General features: G+C 38.0%; 1 protein-coding gene across 50 annotated transcripts in view; it reads left to right on the forward strand.

Annotated features, from left to right (window-relative positions):
• PIKFYVE (phosphoinositide kinase, FYVE-type zinc finger containing) overlaps positions 1 to 25,149 on the forward strand; it is an 80,567-nt gene that overhangs the window by 12,065 nt on the left and 43,353 nt on the right. For 30 of the 50 annotated variants that reach the window (XM_042244112.1, XM_042244119.1, XM_042244117.1 and 27 more), the window contains 9 exons: positions 1,795 to 2,002; positions 2,669 to 2,758; positions 10,394 to 10,532; positions 11,808 to 11,965; positions 14,144 to 14,255; positions 15,333 to 15,480; positions 16,028 to 16,195; positions 22,958 to 23,017; positions 24,621 to 24,750. In XM_042244112.1, coding sequence (XP_042100046.1) covers positions 1,795 to 2,002; positions 2,669 to 2,758; positions 10,394 to 10,532; positions 11,808 to 11,965; positions 14,144 to 14,255; positions 15,333 to 15,480; positions 16,028 to 16,195; positions 22,958 to 23,017; positions 24,621 to 24,750 — 1,213 coding nt within the window. Of the gene's footprint in view, positions 1 to 244; positions 366 to 1,794; positions 2,003 to 2,668; positions 2,759 to 10,393; positions 10,533 to 11,807; positions 11,966 to 14,143; positions 14,256 to 15,332; positions 15,481 to 16,027; positions 16,196 to 22,957; positions 23,018 to 24,620; positions 24,751 to 25,149 lie in introns of all 50 variants that reach the window. The other 20 variants (XM_042244120.1, XM_060410332.1, XM_060410330.1 and 17 more) reach the window with 2 other exon arrangements.

A 25,149-nucleotide genomic window follows, 5' to 3' on the forward strand; every position in this document is an offset into this window, starting at 1 on the left:
TACAGTTGGGATGATAGATTCTGAACACAAATGTATATTGTGGCCCTGAATGCCTAGAATACTTAGGCACCTAGAAACAGATCAGTGGATGTTATTATTGTTAATGGTAGTAGCAGTGTTGTCTTTGTGTCCGCCTTACAACTTTTGAATTGTATGTGTCTTGTCTCCAGTGAACTGAGGGGCTGTGTCTTGTCAGCCTTTTCACCACCTCATGTAATTTTATTTTTTTTTTACTGCTCTATAGGCCCTTGCTGGTGAGGATTCTCCATGAAATGAAAACTTTTCTGGTCAAGCTTGGCTCCCTTAATTTACCTGATCATTTTCATTGTAATAGCTGACTGATTAAGGGAGATTTTCTTTACAGTGTAAGAACCAAGCCTTTGTTGTGGCAACTTAAATACTTTTCTGCAGGAAGTAATTTTATCTCTTTTCTGAAATGCAACCTTGGTCAGCTAGTGGTGGTATGTCCTCCACTCTCATTTATCCTGGGCTAGAGTTCAGTTTTTTTTGGTGGGGGGAAGAGGTTTGGGGTTGGTGGTGGTTCATGATTGGAGACATTTTTCTTTAGATTTGTCTGAATTGTGTTAGAAATGAGTAACCCAACAAGTGATATTTAATTTTGCTTAAAATACATGCATAATTTAATAAAATGGAGTACTATAAAATAGTTGTCTTAAAATAAAAAATAAGACCATATATTGCCCTTCGTAGTAATTATGGTAAAAACCCAGTACAGTTGACTTCTAGAAGTCTTTTGTTCCATGTCACTTCAGTTGTCTAACGTTAATGGTAAAAAGAAGGTAGAATTGCTATGTAACATGTTATTAGTAAAGTTTAATTATCTTACCTCCTTTTTTAGTATGCTAAAATGTTATAGAATCACACAAAAAATTGTTACAGAAGAACAGGGTAGAAATGAAACTTATATTTGGGTAGGACTGCTTCCAGGAAAAAAAAACCACTTAAAATTATTAAATAACCTTATTGTCTTCCCAAGAATATTTCATTTCCATCCTAACTTTTACCATGAGAATTTCCTTTATAGTTCCCCCATCCATATTTCTTATTGTCTGTAAGCCAGTTTTGTTTGTTTTTAAACAGTTTTTGAAACTGTGCCCCCTTGTGGAGGTAAATATGACTTCACATAAAGAACTAAATACCATTTTCCTCCTTCCTTGTTACCGAGGTAAAAAGTGTTCCTTCTATTTGTGTTGGTTTATGTATTCAACTAAAATTTTTTCTCCTGAGCCTCCTGTCTTTGATAGATTCCCTTACTTTACTTTTAGAACCTTGAGAAATACTCTTTTAGCAGTTTTCTAGTACATTGAATCATATTTTCTTAAGTTGTTAAAAATATTTGCAGTAATTTGGGTAGCTGGATGGATTTATCATAATTTTGGTTTTTATTTAAATTTTTTTCATTATTTTATATGGTAAATGCTTATTTACCCACATATTTGCTCTTCTTATTGCTTTTCTTTCATTTTTTAATTGGAGTACAGTTGGTTTAGAATGTTATATTAGTTCCTACTGTACATTGAAGTGAGTCAGTTATATGTAGACCATATCCCCTCCCTCTTAAACCTCCCTCCCACCCCCTTTGGTTTTAAAATATATAATGGAGCTAACAAAGTTACTTCACTTTTAAAAAAAGGTCTTGTTTGGTAGTCTTTACTTGAAGATGGTTCCCTGTTATTAGATTAACTATTAAGCCAAGGGTTTAATAGTACTGGTAAGTAGATACGTTAGTTATTGTCTAATAAGTTTTCTTCTTCTTTTTTTTCCTCCTCCTAGGGGACCTCCGAGCCTGTACATACTGTAGAAAAATAGCCTTAAGTTATGCTCATTCCACAGATAGTAATTCCATTGGTGAAGACTTGAATGCTCTTTCAGACTCTGCTTCCTCTGTGTCTGTACTTGATCCGAGTGAACCCCGTACACCTGTGGGGAGTAGAAAAGCCAGCCGCAACATATTTTTAGAGGATGATTTTGCCTGGCAAAGGTACAGTCACTTATGTATCTGCAATTCTATTCCACTTAGTTATGGGGACTAGGAATAAAATATTTGAACTCAGGATTTCTACCCCAAAGCACTTCTGTTTTGTATATGTGATGTGAAGAGTTCTATAAGTTGCTCGTTCAGCCAATTTTATTGTTTCATTGCCACCTGTTATACTTTATAACTAGGGCTTCCCTGTGGCTCAGCGGCAAAGAATACATCTGCTTGCAATGCAGGAGATGCAGGAAATGTGGGTTTGATCCTTGGGTTGGGAAAATCCCCTTTAAGAGGAAATGGCAACCCACTCCAGTATTTTTGCCTGGAAAATTTCGTGGACAGAGGAGCCTGGTGGGCTGTAGTCTGTAGGGTCTCAAAGAGTCAGACATGACTGACCATGCACGCACATGCACACACACACACACGTGCACACACACACATTCTCACACATATACCCTCACTTAATAAACTTCCTCTGTTGATCTTTTGGTGGTGTTATCCTGAAGACAAAATTTATCCTATTTCTACCTCCGCTGAAAGAAGAAAATAAGAATGACCCATAAGCTCATTATTGTAGAAAACAACCTGGTTTTAAATGTTATAGCACTCTATTGAAATTGGATTTGCCTGTAACTCTCAAATCATCTCAGTATATTCCTATTTTCTTTCTAGTTTAATTCATCCAGACTCCTCAAACACTGCTCTTTCAACAAGACTTGTATCTGTTCAAGAGGATGCTGGGAAATCTCCTGCTCGAAATAGGTGAACTGCCAAATGAAAACGCTGTGTTCTGTGCCTGTTATGTCTGTTTTTTTCCTTTTTAAAGTATTGAGAAGAACAAACACAAAATGGATAGGATTTATTTTTGTACATTTTCTTAGCTCTAAAAGCCGAATTAAACTTTCGTTTTCTTTTAGCTAGTCAGCTGTCACTTGCGTTCTCACAGTGGCCCTTTTCTACTCTTTTCTGCTGTCTTCAACCCTACTTTCTTCTGACTTATTAGCAAATGACTTCACTTTCAGCTACAGAGCAAAAAGGGGAGATGACAAAAGTGGATGACTCACCTCTTAGCATCAGTTACCAACTTGATTACGTTTGGAGCTCATTCTTTCCTCTTCACCTTGCTTCTCCATTTGTATTCTGCTTGTCATCCCTTATTCTTCCTTATTTAGTTCAGTTCAGTCGCTCAGTCATGTCTGACTCTTTGCGACCCCATGAACTGCAGCATGCCAGGCCTCCCTGTCCATCACCAACTCCCGGAGTCTACCCAAACCCATGTCCATCGAGTCGGTGATGCCATCCAGCCATCTCATCCTCTGTCGTCCCCTTCTCCTGCCCCTAATCCCTCCCAGCATCAAAGTCTTTTCAAATGAGTCGACTCTTCACATGAGGTGGCCAAAGTACTGGAGTTTCAGCTTTAGCATCATTCCTTCCAAAGAAATCCCAGGGTTGATCTCCTTCAGAATGGACTGGTTGGATCTCCTTGCAGTCCAAGGGACTCTCAAGAGTCTTCTCCAATACCACAGTTCAAAAGCATCAGTTCTTTGGTGCTCAGCTTTCTTCACAGTCCAACTCTCACATTCATACATGTCCACTGGAAAAACCACAGCCTTGATTAGACGGACCTTTGTTGACAAAGTAATGTCTCTGCTTTTTAATATGCTGACTAGGTTGGTCATAACTTTCCTTCCAAGGAGTAAGCGTCTTTTAATTTCATGGCTGCAGTCACCATTTGCAGTGATTTTGGAGCCAAGAAAAATAAAGTCTGACACTGTTTCCACTGTTTGCACATCTATTTGCCATGAAATAACGGGACTGGATGCTGTGATCTTAGTTTTCTAAATGTTGAGCTTTAAGCCAACGTTTTTACTCTTCTCTTTCAATTTCATCAAGAGGCTCTTTAGTTCCTCTTCACTTTCTGCCGTAAGAGTGGTGTCATCTGCATATCTGAGGTTATTGATATTTCTCCCGGCAATCTTGATTCTAGCTTGTGCTTCCTCCAGCCCAGTGTTTCTCATGATGTACTCTGCATATAAGTTAAATAAGCAGGATGACAATATACAGCCTTGACATACTCTTTTTCCTATTTGGAACCAGTCTGTTGTTCCGTGTCCAATTCCAGCTGTTGCTTCCTGACCTGCATACAGGTTTCTTAAGAGGCAGGTCAGGTGGTCTGGTATTCCCATCGCTTCCAGAATTTTCCACAGTTTATTGTGCTCTACACAGTCAAGGGCTTTGGCATAGTCAATAGAGCAGAAATAGATGTTTCTCTGGAACTCTCTTGCTTTTTCAGTGATCCAGTGGATGTAGGCAATTTGATCTCTGGTTCCTCTGCCTTCTCTAAAACCAGCTTGAACATCTGGAAGTTCACGGTTCACGTATTACTGAAGCCTGGCTTGGAGAATTTTAAGCATTACTTTACTAGCATGTGAGATGAGTGCAATTGTGCAGTAGTTTGAGCATTCTTTGGCATTGCCTTTCTTTGGGATTGGAATGAAAACTGACCTTTTTCAGTCCTGTGACCACTGCTGAGTTTTCCAAATTTGCTGCCATATTGAGTGCAGCACTTTCATAGCATCATCTTTCAGGATTTGAAATAGCTCAACCGGAATTCCATCACTTCCCCTAGCTTTGTTCGTAGTGATGCTTCCTAAGGCCCACTTGACTTCACATTCCAGGATGTCTGGCTCTAGGTGAGTGATCACACCATCGTGATTATCTGGGTCATGAAGATCTTTTTTGTACAGTTCTTCTGTGTATTCTTGCCACATCTTCTTAATATCTTCTGCTTCTGTCAGGTCCCTACCATTTCTGTCCTTTATTGAGCCCATCTTTACATGAAATGTTCCCTTGGTAACTCTGATTTTCTTGAAGAGATCTCTAGTCTTTCCCATTCAGTTGTTTTCCTCTATTTCTTTGCATTGATCTCTGAGGAAGGCTTTCTTATCTTTCCTTGCTATCCTTTGGAACTCTGCATTCAAATGAGTATATCTTTCCTTTTCTCCTTTGCTTTTCACTTCCCTTCTTTTCACAGCTATTTGTAAGGCCTCCTCAGACAGCCATTTTGCTTTTTTGCATTTCTTTTTCTTGGGGATGGTCTTGATTCCTGTCTACTGTGCGGTGTGACAAACCTCCATCCATAGTTCATCAGATACTCTATCAGATCTAGTCCCTTAAATCTATTTCTCACTTCCACTGTATGATCATAGGGGGTTTGATGTAGGTCATATCTGAATGGTCTAGTGGTTTTTTTACTTTTTTCAATTTCAGTCTGAATTTGGCAATAAGGAGTTCATGATTTGAGCCAGAGTCAGCTCCTGGTCTTATTTTTGCTGACTGTATAGAGCTTCTCCTTTGGCTGCAAAGAATATAATTAATATAATTTTGGTGTTGATCATCTGGTGATGTCCATGTGTAGAGTCTTCTCTTGTGTTGTTGGAAGAGAGTGTTTGTTATGACCAGTGTGTTTTCTTGGCAAAACTCTATTAGCCTTTGCCCTGCTTCATTCTGTACTCCAAGGCCAAATTTGCCTGTTACTCCAGGTGTTTGTTGACTTCCTAATTTTGCATTCCAGCCCCCTATAATGAAAAGGACATCTTTTTTGGATGTTAGTTCTACAAGGTATTGTAGGTCTTCATAGAAACATTCAGCTTCAGCTTCTTTAGCATTGCTGGTCGGGGCATAGAGTTGGATTATTGTGATATTGAATCGTTTGCCTTGGAAACGAAAAGAGATCATTCTTACTAGTCACCCTATTAATGTTCCTTATCTTCCACTTCTCTCTGCTGACTCCTTACCGTATGCATTTAAACAAACTCAGGTCTTACCTATTAAAAAGAAACAAACCCCCTTTGTGTTTTGCCTTTAGTTTTCTATATTCTCAATATATTTTCTTAGCCAAATTCCTTGAATTAGTTGCTTATAATTGTTCTGTAACTGCTCATTTCCTTTTCAACCTGCTAGAATTTTACTAACATCCACACCTCCCCCTGAAAACACTTTGAATTATTACGAAGTTAATCAGTGAGTAAGTTGTTGTAAACCCAAAGGAATAGGCATGTGACTCACCATGGTTTAACATACATTCAGTTTATTCTTTCAGCAAGTGCTTAATAAGTGCCTGCAAAGCAGATATTTGTAGTACAGCAGTAAATACCGTTATTGATGTGCTGTCCCTCAAAAGGTGCACCTCATTTGCTAATGTGATTCTAGTTGTCTTTCTAGTAAGAATGAGTTTGCATTGCTTCATCTAAATCAGAGTGCCTACTCTGTACAGGGTACTGTCTCAGTTAGCTTTGTACACTTTATTAATGTCTGGGAGCTTAGGTTTATGAGATACCTGGCCTGGGGTAAGGTTGAAGTCTGTAAATATGGGATAATGCAGGAACAGGTTTATGTCTGGAGGGGGCAATGGCAACCCACTCCAGTACTCTTGCCTGGAGAATGCCATGGACGGAGGAGCCTGGTGGGCTACAGTCCATGTGGTCAGGAAGGGTCGGACACAACTGAGTGACTTCACTTTGACTTTTCACTTTCATGCACTGCAGAAGGAAGTAGCAACCCACTCCAGTATTCTTGCCTGGAGAATCCCAGGGATGGAGGAGCCTGGTGGGCTGCCGTCTATGGGGTGGCACAGAGTCGGACATGACTGATGCGACTTAGCATCATCATCAGCAGCAGCAGTGAATCAGACAGAAGTTTAAAGGACACAAAAGCATAAGGAATAGGGGAGGAGGTTGGAATTTTGAATTCTGTGCTCAGTGAAGACCTCACAGAGAGGGTGATGTTTGAGCAAAGACTTGAGGATATGGGGGAGTAAACTATGCGGGCATTTTATAGAGAGTTTACCAAGCAGACAGGGAATAGCCAGTTCCCGAGAGGAAACATGCCTGGCAGGGAGTAACTGGGAGTCCTGTGTACCAGGAGTAAAACCGGTTACTGTTCATTGTAAGGATTTTGGTATTTAATCAGTGAGTGGGAAGCTGTTATAGATCTTCATTTTTTTATTTATTTTGAGAAAATTTTATACTTGCAAAAGAGTTGCAAGAAATAGAGTGGAATAAGTTTTCATACATTCTTCATTAAGATTCACTAATTTACATTTTGCCCATTTACGTTTTTTTTTCCCCTGGACTGTTTGAGAGTAAGTTGCAGACATCATCATCTTTTACTTTAAAAAAAGCGTATAAACTTCATTTTGTAGAGCAGTGTAGGTTCAGAGCAGAATTGATCGGAAAGTGCAGAGAGTTCCCATATAGCCCCTCCCCACAACGTCCCGCATTATAAACAAACATCCCAGGCTAGAGTGATATGCTGTTAAAGTTGATGAACGTACAATGACACATCACTTTTACTCAAGTCTGTAGTTTGTTCTTGGTGTTGTATATGCTGTGGGTTTGCACAATACATAATGACATACATTCACCACTGAAGTAGAATCAGAATAGTTTTAGTGTTTTAAAAAATCCTCTGTGCTTATTGATCCCTTACTCCCCCAACCCATGGTAACCACACATTCTTTTTACTGTCTTCATAGTTTTGCCTTTTCCAGAATGTTACATAGTTGGAATCATACAGTATATAGCCTTTTCAGATTGATTTCTTTCACTTGGCAATATGCATTTTAGTTTCTTCCATGGGTTTTGTTTTTGGCTTGATAGCTCATTTCTTCTTAGCATTGGAGAATAGTCCATTGTTTGGAACTACAGCAGTTTATTCATCCACCTACCTACTGAAGGACATCTTGGTTGCGTCCATGTTTTGGCAACGATGAATAAGGTTTCTATAAACATGTAAATGCAGGTTTTAGTGTGGATATATTTTTCATTCATTTGGATAAATACTAAGGAGTGTGATTACTGGATCCTACAGTTAAGAGTATGTTTAGTTTTGTAAGAAACTGCTTTCCACAGTAGCTGTACCAACAATGGATGGGAGTTGTGGTGTTCCCTATCCTTGCCAGTATTTGATGTCATCTGTATTCTGGATTTTGGCCATTCTGATAGGTGTATAATGCTGACTCATTGTTTTTAATGTGTGATTCCCTTATGACATGTGATGCTGAACATGTTTTCATATGCTCCCATCCTTGCTGTCTGTATACCTTCTTTGGTGAGGTGTCTGTCTAGGTCTTTGCCCTGCCTTTTAACTGAGTTGTTTTCTTATTGTTGAGTTTTTGGAGTTCTTTGTATGTTTTGGATAACTGCCCTTTGTCAAAGAAATTTTTTGCAGTTGTTTTTTCTCAGTCTGTGGCTTGTCTTCTAATTCTTGATGTTGTCTTTTGCGGAGCATAAAAGACATATTTATGCTCATCATTTTTAATTTTAATCAAGTTAGCCTATCAATTTTTTCATGGATGATGCTTTGGTGTTGTATCTAAAAAGTTATCTCAATATCAAGGCCATCTGGATTTTCTCCTATGTTATTTTCCAGGAGTTGGCTTTGCATTTTACATTTAGATCTGTGATTCATTTTGAGTTAACTTTTTAGAATGGTCTAGGTCTAAAAAGGTCTGTGTCTAGGTTAATACTTTTTTGCATATGGAGGTCCAGTTCTAGCAGCATTTCTTGAAAAGACTATCTTTGCCCCATTAAACTGCCTTTGCTCCTTCATCAGAGATTAGTGACTGTGTTATGTGGATCTGTTTCTGGGCTCTGTATTTTGTCCCACTGATGGTATTTGCTGTTCTTTCACTAACACCACATTGTCTTTGTTGCTGTAGCTTTATGGTCTGTCTGTAAGCTGGATGTGTCACTCCTCTGTTTGTTCCTTCCATATTACGCTGGCTGTTTTGGGCCTTTGCCCGACACATAAACCTTAGAATCAGTTTTTCATTATCCACAGAACAGCTTACTAGCATTTTGACTGAGATTGCATTGAATCCATAGATCAGGTTGAGAAATAATAATATCATGGCAATATTGAGTTTTATTATCCATGAACAATGACTTTTTCTCCATTAACTTAGTTCCTTGATATCTTTGATCAAAGTTTTGTAGTTTTCTTCTTTCAGATCTTATGCATATTTAGATTTATACTTGAGTATTTCATTTTGGGGAATGCTAATGTAAATGGTAGTGTGTTTTAATTTTTAATTTAATTTGTTCATTGATGATATAGGAAAGTGACTGACTTTTGTATATTAATCTTGCATCTTGCAACCTTGTTATAATTTTGGGAGTCTTTTGGTTGATCTTTTCAGATTTTTACATAGATGGTCATCTGTGAAGAAAGACAGTTTTAATTCTTTTTTTCCATTCTGTAGTCCTTTATTACCTTTTCTTATTGCACTAGCTTATGCTCCCAGGATGATTCTGAAAATAAATGCTAAGAGAGGACATTCTTGCTTGTTCCTGCCTGAGCAGTTGAAAAGACAGAGTTGCCATTTATTGATATGGGGAAGACAAGGAGGAACAGTTTAGTTTTAGACATGTTGAATTTGAGATACCTTTAGACATCCAACTGAGATATCAAAAAGTTGGATGTATAAATCTAGAGTTCAGGATAGGGATTCAAGTCAGAGATATAAACTTGGGTGGTGTTATCATGTGAATCATATTTAAAACTATGAACCTGTGTGAGAACATCAAGAGAGTAAGTGTGGAAAGTGAGGAAGTAAGGACCAAGGACCAAGGTTGGGGAAATGAAGAGGAACCAGAAAAGGAGACTGGGAAGGAGAGATGAGTGATAAGGTCAGAGGAAGCCAGCAGAGTAGGTTGTCTTAGTAGCCAAGTGAAGAAAGTATTTCAAAGAAGAGGGAGTTATCCTGCTGCTCTGTCAGATGAGGAGTGAAAACTTGGCTGTGAACAATAAATATTGGTATAGGAAGTTTCAGTGGGTTGTTCAGGATTCTAGAGAGAGTGAAAGGATTGGAGATGAGTTTTATTGTACTGAAGCAGGGGAATGCAGCAGAGGAATGCAAAGTCAAGATAGTGTTTTAAAAGATGGGACAAATTACAGTATTCCTTTTGGTATGTGTAGGAATGCAGAGATAGCTGCATTTGGACTGATGCTTTATATTCATCAGTTCAAAAAGAAAACATCCTAATTTCCATCATTTTAAGAAGAGTTTGTACCTATTTTGTTTGGGGTGTTACTGCTATATGCACTACAAATATAATTTTTTCTTATAATCCTCTCATAATGACTTCCTTTTAAACTTAACTTGAAATAATTACAGACTAACTTAGAAGTTGGAAATAATAGTGCAGAGAATTCCTGGATACTCTTCTTCCAGCTTTCCCAGTAATAATGTCATACACAACCATCATAACTACTTTTAAAAGTGCCCCTAACATTAGCAAGTAAGCATTTATTTAAAAATGAACTTTCACTGTAATTCTCTCTGTTGATGAAGAATTTACAACTGTGTTTTCACTTTCTGTTTTCAACTTCCAGATCAGCCAGCATTACTAATCTGTCACTGGATCGATCTGGGTCTCCAATGGTACCATCATATGAGACGTCTGTCAGTCCCCAGGCTAACCGAACGTATGTTCGGACAGAGACCACTGAGGATGAACGCAAAATTCTTCTGGTACTGGTCCAGTATCTTTGACCCGTTGCAAGTTTTGTGCATGAAGAATGTTTCGTCTCATTGATTTTTTTTTAAAGGCAAATGAAATTGAAATAGCCAGTTAGCATATTAATTAAATAGAGAAACTAGTTTGCTTAAGTTTTTATTAGGCTCACCTGAAATTGGTCAAGCAGCCCATGCTCATATGCTGCATTAATATTTTCTTGACCACTATAAAGATCAGAATTCAGGTGCCTCTATAATTCTAGAGCTTAACTTTGAGTTATATCCCAGATTGCTGCTTAAACTTTGGGATATGTTTCTCATACATGTGGAATACATTTTAGACATTTAATATTATATGTTTAAGTTGGTAGTAATCAGTTTATTAAATTTATCTCTGTAAACTACTGTGTTCAATCATAAGAGTGACTCAAAGAAATGGAAGATATGGTTTCACTCCTCAGGTTTATAATTCAGAAAGTAAAAATGAGGTCAATGAGCAGGTCTGTAATAGTAAAAGAAGTAATACTTTACTATTAAAAAAAAAAGGAAGAGCACTAGTAGTAGAGAAGTCAGGAAAGGCTTTAAACTGAAAGGCTTGCACTGGACCTTGAAGGATCGAATGGATTTGGGTGGGCAGTGAAGGAAGAAAAGTGAAGTGTGGGGAAAGGTATAGAGGTGAGAATAAGCCTGGCATTTTCCATGGACTGAATTAGAGTTTATGATTTGGGAGAGGTTTGGAGGGATGTTAAGTTTGATTCTGTGAGCAATGAGAATGGAAAGTTATTTGGGGCTACTTGGTGGAAGGTGGTGTATTCAGTCTTTGTAAGTTTTGGATTAGAAACTGTAGATGCTGAGCAGTGTTGAAGTGTTCTTGAGCAGGGAGTAATTCCCTGATGAAAGCTGGGTATAGGTGAGAATCTGATGAAGTGAAAGCTACAGAAACAGTTACTTAGAGTAACATGATTGTTCCCTTCTTATTCGTTCTGTCTCCAAAGAGGGATGTGAAATTTTCTGCTCATATAATCAGGAGACTGATAGTATATGCCATTCACTGAAAAAAAAATTAGTCGGGATAGTTTTTCCCTAAGAGAAAAAGTTGTTTGGAATTAGATGAGCTGAGTACAAATTATTCTCCATGCATGTGTTATTTCTATTAAATCATGTAAGTTAGCTCTGACAAAGAAATCTGAATTGAGTTTCCTTTCATGAGTCTAAAAATCACAGGAAGAAATCTGAAAAGTGTATAGTATCTTTCTCAGGTGTAATTGCTTGCTTGTAATGTGATTTCAGGACAGTGTTCAGTTAAAAGACCTATGGAAGAAAATTTGCCATCACAGTAGTGGAATGGAGTTTCAGGATCACCGCTACTGGCTGAGAACACACCCCAATTGCATTGTAGGAAAGGAGTTAGTCAACTGGTTAATCCGAAATGGACACATTGCTACAAGGTAATGGGTCTTAAGAAAAATTTATGAATTTATTTTTAATGACATGTCATAAAAGGAACAGCTTTCTTTGTGAGTAGGATGCTGTTTGATTTTTGCATTTGGTGTTTGGGGTGTTAGTTACTCACGCCTCCTCCCTTCTGTGTTGTAATTAGATGTAAGGAGCCAAATGGGGGTCCCAGTTTACCTTATTTATTAAAAGCAGAAATGTGCAGTAGTTCCCAAAACTCAGAGCTCTGCAGTTAAGCAGGATTGGGGAATAGAGCTAGAACTCAAGGCCACAGTGGAGTCTCTTGTTTCTGCTCCCTAATGTGGACTTTCGACCTGTCTTCAAAACTGGGTCCATTAGCCACATCTAGAGTGTGCTAGCCGGCCTCACAAATCATTTGTGTGAAAGCACCAGACAGGTCCTGTTGCCTTTCAGGGTGGTGTGTCGCTTGGCTTTTCTGCTTGTTTAGAGTAGCTACTCCTCCTCCCATAGGAAGAAACAAGCATGTGGAAGAGAAAAAACAGCTGTAAACAGTGAAGCTCTGGCTTCCAGTTTGGATTGTGTCTTTTTTTAACTTTATGCCCTCTGTGAAGTTATTCAGTCTCTTTGAGACTTGACCTCTCAGCTCCAATGAGAAAAATATGAAAATATGATCCTGTGAAGAAGCTGTGAAAATGAAATGCAATAATATGGACTAAATTTTTTGATAAATTGTGAAATGCCATATAAATCCAATGTGTTAGTGTCTATTTCATGTATATATATGTGTGTGTATATATATACATTTTATACTTACATCTATAATATTTGGTATTCTCTTCTCAAAGACTGTAAGCTCCTTGAGGACAGGAGCCATACTGTTCTCAACAGTCTTTTTTATCCTCCTCTACTAAGTACAGGAATATGCTTGCACAATTGCATTCATCGCACATGCTAGCAAAGTAATGCTCAAAATTCTCCAAGCCAGGCTTCAACAGTACATGAACTGTTGAAGCTGGATTTAGAAAAGGCAGAGGAACCAGAGATCAAATTGCCAATATCCATTGGATCATTGAAAAAGCAAGAGAGTTCCGGAAAAACATCTACTTCTGCTTTATTTACTATGCCAAAGCTTTTGACTGTGTAGGTCACAACAAACTGGAAAATTCTTAGAGATGGGAATCCAGACCACCTGACCTGCCTCCTGAGAAATCTGTATGCAGGTCAAGAAGCAATAGTTAGAGCTGGACATGGAACAACAGACTGGTTCCAAATCAGGAAAGGAGTATGTCAAGGCTGTATATTGTCACCGTATTTAACTTATATGTAGAGTACATTGTGAGAAATGCCGGGCTGGATGAAGCACAAGCTAGAATCAAGATTGCTGGGAGAAATATCAATAACCTCAGATATGCAAATGGCACCACCCTTATGGCAGAAAGCAGAGAGGAGCTAAAGAGCCTCTTGAAGAAGATGTAAGAGGAGAGTGAAAAAGCTGGCTTAAAACTCAACATTGAAAAAGCTAAGATCAATGGATGTGAGAGTTGAATTATAAAGAAAGCTGAGCGCCGAAGAATTGATGGTTTTGAACTGTGGTGTTGGAGAAGACTCTTGAGAGTCCCTTGGACAGCAAGGGGATCCAACCAGTCCATCCTAAAGGAAATCAGTCCTGAGTTTTCATTGGAAGGACTGATGCTGAAGCTGAAACTCCAATACTTTGGCTACCTGATGTGAAGAACTGACTCACTGAAAAAGACCTTGATGCTGGGAAAGATTGAAGGTGGCAGGAGAAGGGGACGACAGAGGATGAGATGGTTGGATGGCATCACTGACTCTATGGACATGAGTAGAGTAATCTCTGGGAGTTGGTGATGGACAGGGAAGCCTAGTGTGCTGCAGTCCATGGAGTTGCAAAGAGTTGGACATGACTGAGTGACTGAACTGAACTAATGATGCTTGCCTTGAATACTTGTTGATGTTTGTGTAATTGAAATTAGGTCTTGTTGGGACTGCCTTGTCTGTAGGTTCTTCTTTACCATGGTACTTGAGAAAATCTTTTAATTAAGCTTCAAATCTCTCTTGTTTTATCCCTCACCTATCCAAGGACTGTTTGAAATTCCAACTCTGATTAGAATAGAAAATAAATTTAGTTTGTGTGTCAACTTGTAAAATTATTGTCTTAAAAGTTTTCGTTTTCTCTGGTCTTGATTCAGGGCCCAGGCTATAGCAATTGGACAGGCAATGGTGGATGGACGTTGGCTGGATTGCGTCAGTCACCACGACCAGCTCTTCAGGGATGAGTATGCGCTGTACAGGCCGTTGCAGGTAGTCTTCAGTGGTGCGGCTACAGAGAGCTTCATTACCAAGTCTTCCTCGTCATTGGGAATAAAAAGTAGTTGAGTTACCCGATGATACACTTTTCTAGTATGTTTTCCCTGCCATTTGAGGAAAGCTCTAACATTTTTACTTGGTTGGTAGTTGTGATGAAAAACCCTTTGAAATCCCAAACTTTTCAGTTTGTACAGCTTGCATTGGAGAAGGAAATGGGAAACCACTCCAGTGTTCTTGCCTGGAGAATCCCAGGGACGGGGGAGCCTGGTGGGCAGTCATCTCTGGGGTCACACAGAGTCGGACATGACTGAAGCAACTTAGCAGCAGCAGCAGCTTTTCTTAAGCTTGACTTTGTAGTGTCATTTACCCTCAGTGGTTTTTAATTTTATTATGTCTGTTGTTTTTAGGATTAAGAGGAAGTGTATGTAATAAAATCATTAAAAAATTTAATGTTACTGTTACAATAGATTTTGACTCCATAGCAGTATTAAATTGTATAACTGATAAAATGGTGACTATTCTTTTTCTTTTCTGTTTCTTTAGTTTGATTAGGAACATGGAAATCACATACTTAGAAGTTTTAAAAAACTTTAACATAAACTTTTTGTTTGTATTAACTTGATAAAATAATGTCCTGTAACACCTTTGTGAACTAAAGTTGGAAAATGATTGGGTAGAAAAGATGGATGCTCCCAAAGACTGGTGGTAGTATGTCTGAAAATCTAACAGTTTTCCAAGTTGTGTCCTAGCATTGGCACAGGGTTATGATAAATTCTAAGCCATCTTCACTCTCAGGAATAAAAGAAATGAAACACTATAAAATCTGTATAATATGTTTGGTCATAATATGCTGCCTTTTAGCCTGCTGATTCGTGAATATTATAGTTGTAAGAGTGGAAATGCCAGTTACAATGCTGGCTTACAACTTAAAGTTTCTACTGATTTGCTTATTTAATATATTCAGTGGTTAGCCTTATACAGTTATTAGGCTGGAATTTATTTGTAGTGTGGCAGCCTCAACATTGTTGCCATTGTGAGTCAATTGCTTGGATTCTGTCTTGACTCGTTCAGAGTACAGAATTTTCCGAGACCCCTTCTCCGGACAGTGACTCGGTGAACTCCGTGGAAGGACACTCTGAGCCATCCTGGTTTAAAGACATCAAGTTTGATGACAGTGACACTGAGCAGATAGCTGAAGAAGGTGACGATAATTTGACTAGTGAGTTTCACTTTCTGACGTTTTAGTTTTTATGAATCATTAACGTGTATGTATGATAACAGTGTTTTGTTTATTTAGTTGCAACAATCCTACTGTTAAGTTTTATGGCTTCAACTAAACGTAAAGAACATCTGATAGCAATCGTCCTAGATACAGTATTTTCTTAAGAAACCAATTTGTTGAATCACTGGTGTTTTCAGATTTCGCTGTAGTCTTTAGTTTGCAGCAGCTTAAAAATAACTCCAAGCTAATAATATTGCAGTAGACAACTTTCTCACCTCTTCGCTATGATATCAGGCCTTCTCTCTGCAGAACCTCCAATATATTTCTTTATTTTAAAAATTCATTTTATATTTAACTGGTTCAAATTTTATTAAGTCTACACAGAAGTATCAATACATGAAAATACTGTATCCATTTTGGTATTGCACATTGGGCTTGTATATTAAAAAAAAACCATTTTTCTCCTTTCCTCCAATACCCTGATGAAACCCGTTTTTACTCCCCTCCTCTCCCTATATGTCTTTCCCCTCCCCAACACTAAAAGATTCTGCCAGTCCTAGCAAGCGCACATCAGTCAGCAGTTTCCAGTCCACAGTGGACAGTGACTCAGCCGCTTCCATCAGCCTGAACGTGGAGCTGGACAACGTGAACTTCCATATCAAGAAGCCCTCCAAGTACCCACATGTGCCCCCTCACCCTGCTGACCAAAAAGGTAGGAGGGAGTCACCACCTGGAATCTGAACACAGGCTGGAGAGTTGGGCCGTAGATCTCATCCGGCCTGTCCTTCTTGCTTCCTCTGTCCCCATGGCTGAGGGGATTTGCTGTGGTTTTGGTCCACCCTTTCTCATTTTTCCCACACCTCTTCTCCACATGTTTTTTTTTCTTTTTGGTTGGTTCCAGTTCCTTTCATTTCTTGTTTCCTCCCTTAGTACCACCACACCCAGCTTAAAGCTTTTAGTCATTAAAGGGAACAGCATCAGACTACTTTTCCCTTAGCATAATGTGCAACTTCCAAGGTGGCATTTCTTTGCATTATAACATGGATGTTCTGCTCTATTCATTTCTCTTTTTTCATTTAATATTTTAAAGCCTCTTTGCTTATGCTGTTACCCAGTAGCATAGTGTTTCACTAAACCTTTCCAGGTGCTTGAACTAGACTGGCGAAAAACATTCACACATTCCAAAGCATCTTTATTACTTAAAATGCTTGTTGTATACATGCTGTATTTGTAAAAAAGTTTTCTTCTCTAATACAAAAAAAAAAAAAAATCATTCTTTTAGCTGTTCTATTTAAGGTTTTAGTCTACTGACTCAAAAATCATAATTCAAAGGAGATTTGGTATAAAAGGAAAAATAAGTTTAAGCCATTACTAAAATTGAATATAGCAGTATGCAGAAAAGAAATTTTTTTTTTTTTTTTTTAATGGGTGATGAGGCTTACTTTGTTGGATATAATTAAAGGCCAGTTTAGGTTTAAGGAAAGGAGAGACCTGACTAGCACTGAACATGAGTATGATACACATCTGTATCAGAATCCTCAAATCAGAAATTGGAGAAGTGGTGGTGAACACTGGGTGAGTATGAAAGGACATTGACGCAGACTGGGCACTTGGGTGAGATTTAACTGTAGATGCTGGTCATGTGGAGGATTTGGATTTTTGTCATATGAATGATAGATGTGGTTCAGAGGTGGCATGATCTGTCATGATAGAGGTATCTATTTCCTGGACGTAGTTGGTGGCACTTTCATTGTGCTGAAAGTAGAGTTATGAAATACATTTTTGACTTGATGGTTTCATCTCTTGGAAAGTTAAGGCGCTTTTTGAAATCATGAAGAAAGTGACCTGACATCATGAAATTCATAATAGCAAACAGTGAGCTGCTGAGCCCAGTCAAGCATTTGCTTTAGGAAACCCAACTTCATAATGTTAGGAGAAGAATGAAATAGAAGGCCCCATTGACGTTTTGACAGTGCACCCTTAAATTGCATCTCTAAGGAAAATGAAAGGGGAAGCACCGACAGTTGGAAAAACTGTCACAACTCCTCTGGCAGTTTTCTGACCTCAACCTTTGAAAAAAAATTTTTTTTCTACTAAAATTGTGAGAGTTAGCCTTCATATGAGGATCAGTCTGAAAGAGGGTCAGTGCTTTCAAAAAAAGTGGCAGGTTAGCAGAAGTCCAGATTGTACTGAAGACTGCAGGAAATGTCAACGATATCTTGGAAAATATTTTTAAAATTGTGATGCAAGGAAAGAAAAGTTAGGTCAGTTATTTGGGGAAGTTGATATAATATTAACTGAAGCTTTATTTTTTAACTTCTGTCAAGATAAGAAAGAACACTCACTGCTAAGAAGAAGTGAAATTCAAGATAATAAGGAGATGGAGAGTGCCTGGTGGTTGTTGTTGTTACTTTTTCCCCCCTTCTAGTTTTATTGAGATAGAATTGACAAAAAGCCGAATATAACTTTAGGGTATACAGTATAGACCACCCTTATGGCAGAAAGTGAAGAGGAACTAAAAGCCTCTTGATGAAAGTGAAAGTGGAGAGTGAAAAAGTTGTCTTAAAGCTCAACATTCAGAAAACAAAGATCATGGCATCTGGTCCCATCACTTCATGGGAAGTAGATGGGGAAACAGTGGAAACAGTGTCAGACTTTATTTTTTTGGGCTCCAAAATCACTGCAGATGGTGATTGCAGCCATGAAATTAAAAGACGCTTACTCCTTGGAAGAAAAGTTATGACCAACCTAGAGAGCATATTGAAAAGCAGAGACGTTATTTGCCAACAAAAGTCTGTCTAGTCAAGGCTATGGTTTTTCCCGTGGTCACGTATGGATGTGAGACTTGGACCATGAAGAAAGCTGGGCGCCGAAGAATTGATGCTTTTGAGCTGTGGTGTTGGAGAAGACTCTTGAGAGTTCCTTGAACTCCAAGCAGATCTAACCAGTCCATTCTGAAGGAGATCAGCCCTGGGATTTCTTTGGAAGTAGTGATACTGAAGCTGAAACTCCAGTACTCTGGCCACCTCATGCGAAGAGTTGACTCATTGGAAAAGACTCTGATGCTGGGAGGGATTGGGGGCAGGAGGAGAAGGGGACGACAGAGGATGAGATGGCTGGATGGCATCACTGACTTGATGGATGTGAGTCTGAGTGAACGCTGGGAATTGGTGATGGACAGGGAGGCCTGGCGTACTGCGATTCATGGGGTCGCAAAGAGTCGGACACGACTGAGTGACTGAACTGAACTGAACTGATGGGTCAAACGGTAAAGTGTCTGCCTGCAATGCGGGCAACCCGAGCTTGATCCGTGGCTCGGGAAGATCCCCTGGAGAAGGAAATGGCAACACACTCCAGTACTTTTGCTTGGGAAATTCCATGGACAGAGGAGCCTTGTAGGCAACAGTCCATGGGGTTGCAAAGAGTTGGACCCGACTGAGTGACTTCACTTCTTCATCACAGTATAAGTTTAGTGAACATCTATCATCTCACATAGATACAAGATAAAAGAAATAGAAAAAACTTTTTTCTTTATGATGAGAACTCTTAGAATTTACTCTTAAAAATTTTCACACATGATATATAGCTGTGTTGATTATATTTATTGTGTTATATATTACGTCCCTGGTATTGAAAGTTTGTACCTCTTCACTGCCTTCCTCCAGTCCCCCTTCCCCCATGCCCTTTGTCTAGTAACCACCAATCTTATCTCTTTTTCTGTTTGTTTTTGAAGTATAATTGATCAACAGTTATTCCATCTTACTATACATTTTGAAATGATTGCCAGTTCAGTATGATATATTACCATATAAATATATTACACAGTTAATTGACTATATTCCCCACATGATACATTTCATATCCATGAGTTAGTTATTTTGCAACTCTGAGTTTGTACCCTTTCATCTCCTCACCTGTTTCTTCCCTTCTTCCACTCTCCTCCTCTCTGGCAACCACTTGTCTGCTCTCTGTATCTATAACTCTATTTCTGTTCTGGTTATTCATTTGTTTTGTTTTTAGACTCCACATATAAGGGAAATCATACAGTATTTGCATTTCTCTGACTTACTACACCTAGCATAATACTCTCTAGGTCAGCCTATGTTTTCACAAATAGAAAGATTTCATTCTTTTTTCATGGCTGAGTGATATTCCAGATTGAACCCAGGTTTCCTACATTGCAGGTGGATTCTTTACTGTCTGAGCCACCAGGGAAGCCCATATATGTGTATACACACACACATACCAGAATAATTACCTTCTTTCTTAGTAATGACTTCAGAGAGCCTGTAATTTGAGAACTTTTACCCCTTAGTAAATGTTTCTGGCTTTCACACTTCTCTCTCATTAGCTTTTAGCATATAACAAGAATTAATTTTTTTTCTCTTTCGTGAAGTTGAGACATAATAAATTGTTTTTTTTCTACATAGTAATTAAGAGGAACACTGGTTACCAGAAGCTAAAGTCATCAGAGTGATCTAGTTCAGAAAATGAAAGAATAATAGATTTCCCCTGCGTCTGGTTTTCGTTTCTCTTAAATACAAATGAGAATGGGTGATTCTCATATTTCCATTAAAATTAATGGTTACTAAAATTGTTACATCTTTTCTTAGGGATCGTTCTCTAGCTTTTAACACTGAGGAAATATGAATTGTTAAAATTTGTTTAAGTATCTATGCTTAAAAAGATGCTCATTTTTTTTGTATTACATAAGCTAACTCATTTTCAGAAACTTGTAAAACCGAGTCAGTGTGGTTTTCTGGTTTGATGAATTTCTCACTATTTGTTATGGAGAGCTATGCAGTTAGAATATAGTTTATTATGTGTTGGAAGCAGGATTCTGAACTATTCTTGGAAAGTTAGCAAGTAGTACCTAGAAAAGAAAATGAAAAGCATGACTTCCTCAAACCCCTAGACCTAACTCCACATTTATAGGGAAACATGGGGGTATCAGTTCAGTTCAGTCGCTCAGTCGTGTCCGACTCTTTGCGACCCCATGAATCGCAGTACGCCAGGCCTCCCTGTCCATCACCATCTCCCGGAGTTCACTTAGCCTCACGGCCATCGAGCCAGTGATGCCATCCAGCCATCTCATCCTCTGTCGTCCCCTTCTCCTGCTTCCAATCCCTCCCAGCATCAAAGTCTTTTCCAATGAGTCAACTCTTCGCATGAGGTGGCCAAAGTAGTGGAGTTTCAGCTTTAGCATCATTTCTTCCAAAGAAATCCCAGGGCTGATCTCCTTCAGAATGGGCTGGTTGGATCTCCTTGCTGTCCAAGGGACTCTCAAGAGTCTTCTCCAACACCACAGTTCAAAAGCATCAATTCTTTGGCGCTCAGCCTTCTTCACAGTCCATCTCTCACATCCATACATGACCACAGGAAAAACCATAGCCTTGACTAGATGGACCTTAGTCGACAAAGTAATGTCTCTGGTTTTGAATATGCTATTTAGGTTGGTCATAACTTTTTTTCCAAGGAGTAAGCGTCTTTTAATTTCATGGCTGCAGTCACCATCTGCAGTGATTTTGGAGCCCAAAAAAATAAAGTCTGACACTGTTTCCACTGTTTCCTCATCTATTTCCCATGAAGTGATGGGGCCGGATGCCATGATCTTTGTTTTCTGAATGTTGAGCTTAAAGCAGACTTTTTCACTCTCCACTTTCACTTTCATCAAGAGGCTTTTTAGTTCCTCTTCACTTTCTGCCATAAGGGTGGTGTCATCTGCATATCTGAGGTTATTGATATTTCTCCCAGCAATCTTGATTCCAGCTTGTGTTTCTTCCAGTCCAGCGTTTCTCATGATGTACTCTGCAGATAAGTTAAATAAGCAGGGTGACAATATACAGCCTTGACGTACTCCTTTTCCTATTTGGAACCAGTCTGTGGGGTATAAGAGCAAGTTAAACAGCACCGTGAGGAGACAGTCCATCAAATCCAGAATGTGACATTTGGCCTAAGTTCTTTCAAAATTCAATATCAGGAGAAAGAAAAAGGTAGAAGGTCTGCTTTAGATGAAGAGAAAATGAAGAGAATGTAATGTATGAACCTAATGGATCCAGGTTTGAGGGGAAAAAAAATTTATTAAAGCATTTTGGAAACAGATAAACTTGAATATGGACTAATATGATGATATTAAGAAATTATCAGTTTTCTTAAGTGTGTAAATATTATGGCTCTAGAGGAGAATGCTCTTAGTTTTTAAGAGATGCATGCTGAAGTATTAGTGGTAAAATGTCATGATACGTGTAACTTCAAATAGTCTGGGAAAAAAACACACGGAGAAATCAGATACGGCAAGTCATTAACAATTGTTCAGTCTCGATGGAGGATATGTAGGAATTTCTGTATGTTTAAAGTTTTTTCATAATTAAATGGGGAAAATCTATTGCCTCTGAAATTATATATATATATGTACATATATATCCTTTAGACTGAAGAATAAAGCTTCTAAAGCCTCTGTATATTAGTTGGATAAACAGGCATTGGCATTATTAATTTCTGTGAGGGAGGTGTACAAATAAAGTATAATATCTGTTTTTACTGGTCCACATACTTGATTATATTGTATTTGGCATGGCACACTTGAACTTGCTAAATTTTTTTTTCTCTGCTCTTTTGTTTTGAAGGATGAGTGTTTTGGCTTATAAACACATTGACTTTGAAGCCCTTTTGTTTATAAATGAGATCTACTTGAAAAGAATTTTGTGGATCACCTTTACCTTAAAGGACTTAAAATGCATTGTGGTTAAATTTGCACGGTAGAAAGAACCTCATTTGAGCTGTGCTTGGTCACAGACCTAGAGGAAAGGTCATGAGAAAGTAAAGAATAAGTTTCACTTGTAATATTTAATATTCTAAAAGTTTTGAAAGAACACATTCAGAGTGTGTTCACAAGTTATCTTTCGGCAACAATTTAGAAGTGTTTGGTTAGAATTTTTGAAACATTAAAACTCAAATTAAAAACTAATATAATCATTGTGAGTTATATCTTAATTCCCTTCCATTATCATTTTTGTATTAATTTGTTTTATAGCTTATATTTTGAAATTCAAAAAACCCCACCTTATTTTTTTATGCAACGTATTCTCTATCTGAACTTATTATTTGTTATATGGCTATGGATGAGATAAAGAGTGTAACTTTTTAGGCTTGTCATGCAAATCTGTGACAGACCTCAGTTTTCATAAAGCAGTTCAGGTTTGATAAGGGAAAAATGATCTGTTAAAAAGATTATCTGTCATTGCTGTCTCATGGCTCTGTTGAGTTATTAAGTCTATCAAGTTTAGTATGAAGTATGCAAAACAAGTTATAAACTGATATTTTAGCCTAAAGTTTACGTGACTTGGCTGTGATGGGTTTAGTGTGAGTAATACTTTGTGTGTGGGTGTGTTTTCTGTATAATTATGCTAGCCTGTTATAGTCATAGGCCTCTCCTTTTCCTTCCTCCTCTCTCTGTTCTCTCCCTGGCATGCAGAGTATTTGATTTCTGACAATGGAGGACAACAGCTATCAATAAGTGACGCCTTCATCAAAGGTAATTTTATCAAAAGCTATACATGGGATCGTGTCTCTTGTTCATGGAGATACACTGTGGGCCCAGGATACTGATTGGCACTGAGTGAGTACTGACAATGCATTATATTATTTTAGTACCATAGGAACACACTTTTTCAATATGTGCAGTAGCCTTGAGACTGCTGAAAACCAAAAATATAAACTTGGACTTAGTTTGAGAGGTCTCTGATCTGAAAAATAATTGTTTAAAAGTCTTTACCTAGATTTTGAATTTTATTCATTTAAAGGCTTTTCTATATCACGGAAATGCTTTTCTGTATCATGAATATAGTATTAAGTATTGATAGACATATCATCAAGTGATTGTCAAGCTCATCAAAAAGCCACAGGCAGATCTTACCTAATTGAGGATGCTGCTTGCTCTCTGGATTTGGACAATAAGTGGACTGAAGGAAATAAAGAACTAATTCTGCTTATGATTTCCTTGGGGACGAAAGGAAGTACAGAAGAATACAAACCTTTCCTAACCCCACCCCTACTTAGCTTGTTGTGGAGTGAAGACACACTTATTTGGTCCATAACATACTACAGTTTAGGCCTCAGATAATGGGAGGGTTTCATATAAAAGAGAGAAGGTAGGGTGAGCTGGTACAAGGGCAGCTGCTGACAGATAGTGTCACAACTTATTTCTAAATTCACCTTCAAGCATCTGGTTCAACCACATGTTTATAGACCAAGGGTTTACATAATTGAAATGTGCTGTTCTTGTACCTCACCTGTCATGGACACTGGCTTTACTCTAGAGGCTGCTGGACTGTTTAGTTGAAGGTTTTTTGTCATTTGTTCAGTTTGCTTTAAGAGGGGAAAGACTAGAGAATTTTTACCTCTTTTCTTTCCATTTATTCAATCACAATTTCAAAAGTTATTTAGTGAGCATCTTTTTTGCAAAGCATTTAGTATTACCTATTTTTTTTTGTTTTGATCATTTACAAAATTTTATATAAATTACTATTTACCATGTTTTGATTTCTTCAGTTAATTTTTTGGTCTGACTTGTAAAAGTATTGCCAATTAAGAAGAAAGCCTTTTTTGTTCTAGTATTGAAAAAGAAACACTGAAAGGATTGTTTGAGTAGACTTTCTAGACTGTCATATCCTGGTTCAGACGAATCAAAGCTGAGCTTTTCTCAGCACCCACACTATCACAAGTTCTCCTTGCATTCTGATTTCTGTTGAATGCAGTGTTCAGTTTGTGATTTTATAGGGAAAATTAACCACCTCTCTTTCTTAATATCCCCAAATAAATAAAAAGACTGTAAACAAATCTCATTTCATTTGCTTTTCAAAAGCCGTATTTATAGTTACTTTCTTGAGAGCCCTGGTTGCTTATGTAAATTTACTCTTTACACTTCTGTCTCTGATTTTGGCTGTTGAGAATGTTGACTTTCTAACTCAGACTTAATTTTTTTAATCTATGAATTTAAACATGTCCTTGCTTTTTTTACATCAATAATTTGAATTGGCTAACTTAAAAATTTTTTAAAGATAAGTTGGTGATTTCTAAATCTCTGAGTAGATGGTACAAAACTTGACAATGAATATAATTTCTTATTTTACACTTAGAATCCTTATTTAACCGTCGAGTTGAGGAAAAATCCAAAGAACTGCCTTTCACACCTTTGGGCTGGCATCATAACAACCTGGAGCTGCTGAGGGAGGAGAATGGAGAGAAACAAGCTATGGAGAGGTTGCTGTAAGGCAGTGAGCTTATTCATTTTAATTCTCCATTTTTCTAATCTTAAGTGACTTGATAAGCATTTGTATAGCTCTTCCTTATAAAGTCAAAAATGCTAACATTACTGAGGAAATAAAGCCTGTTCTGGTAAAACTTCTAATAAAGCAGAGCGTCCTAGTTGTGCTTGTCTATCCCCATTGTTATTTATGTGTTAAAATTTAATTGAATTAAATAGGGTTTTTTTTTTTATCAAACCCGTAGACTTTTTGTTTTATTTATTTTTCAATTTTTTAATTGGAGGATAATTGCTTTACAGTGTTGTGTTAGTTTCTGCTGTACATCATGAATCAGCTACAAGTATGCCCATATCTCTTCCCTCTTGAACCTCCCTTAAATGGGTTATCTTAATTGAAAATA

The sequence above is a fragment of the Ovis aries genome, chromosome 2, assembly GCF_016772045.2.
Source record: "Ovis aries strain OAR_USU_Benz2616 breed Rambouillet chromosome 2, ARS-UI_Ramb_v3.0, whole genome shotgun sequence".
NCBI lineage: Eukaryota > Metazoa > Chordata > Mammalia > Artiodactyla > Bovidae > Ovis > Ovis aries.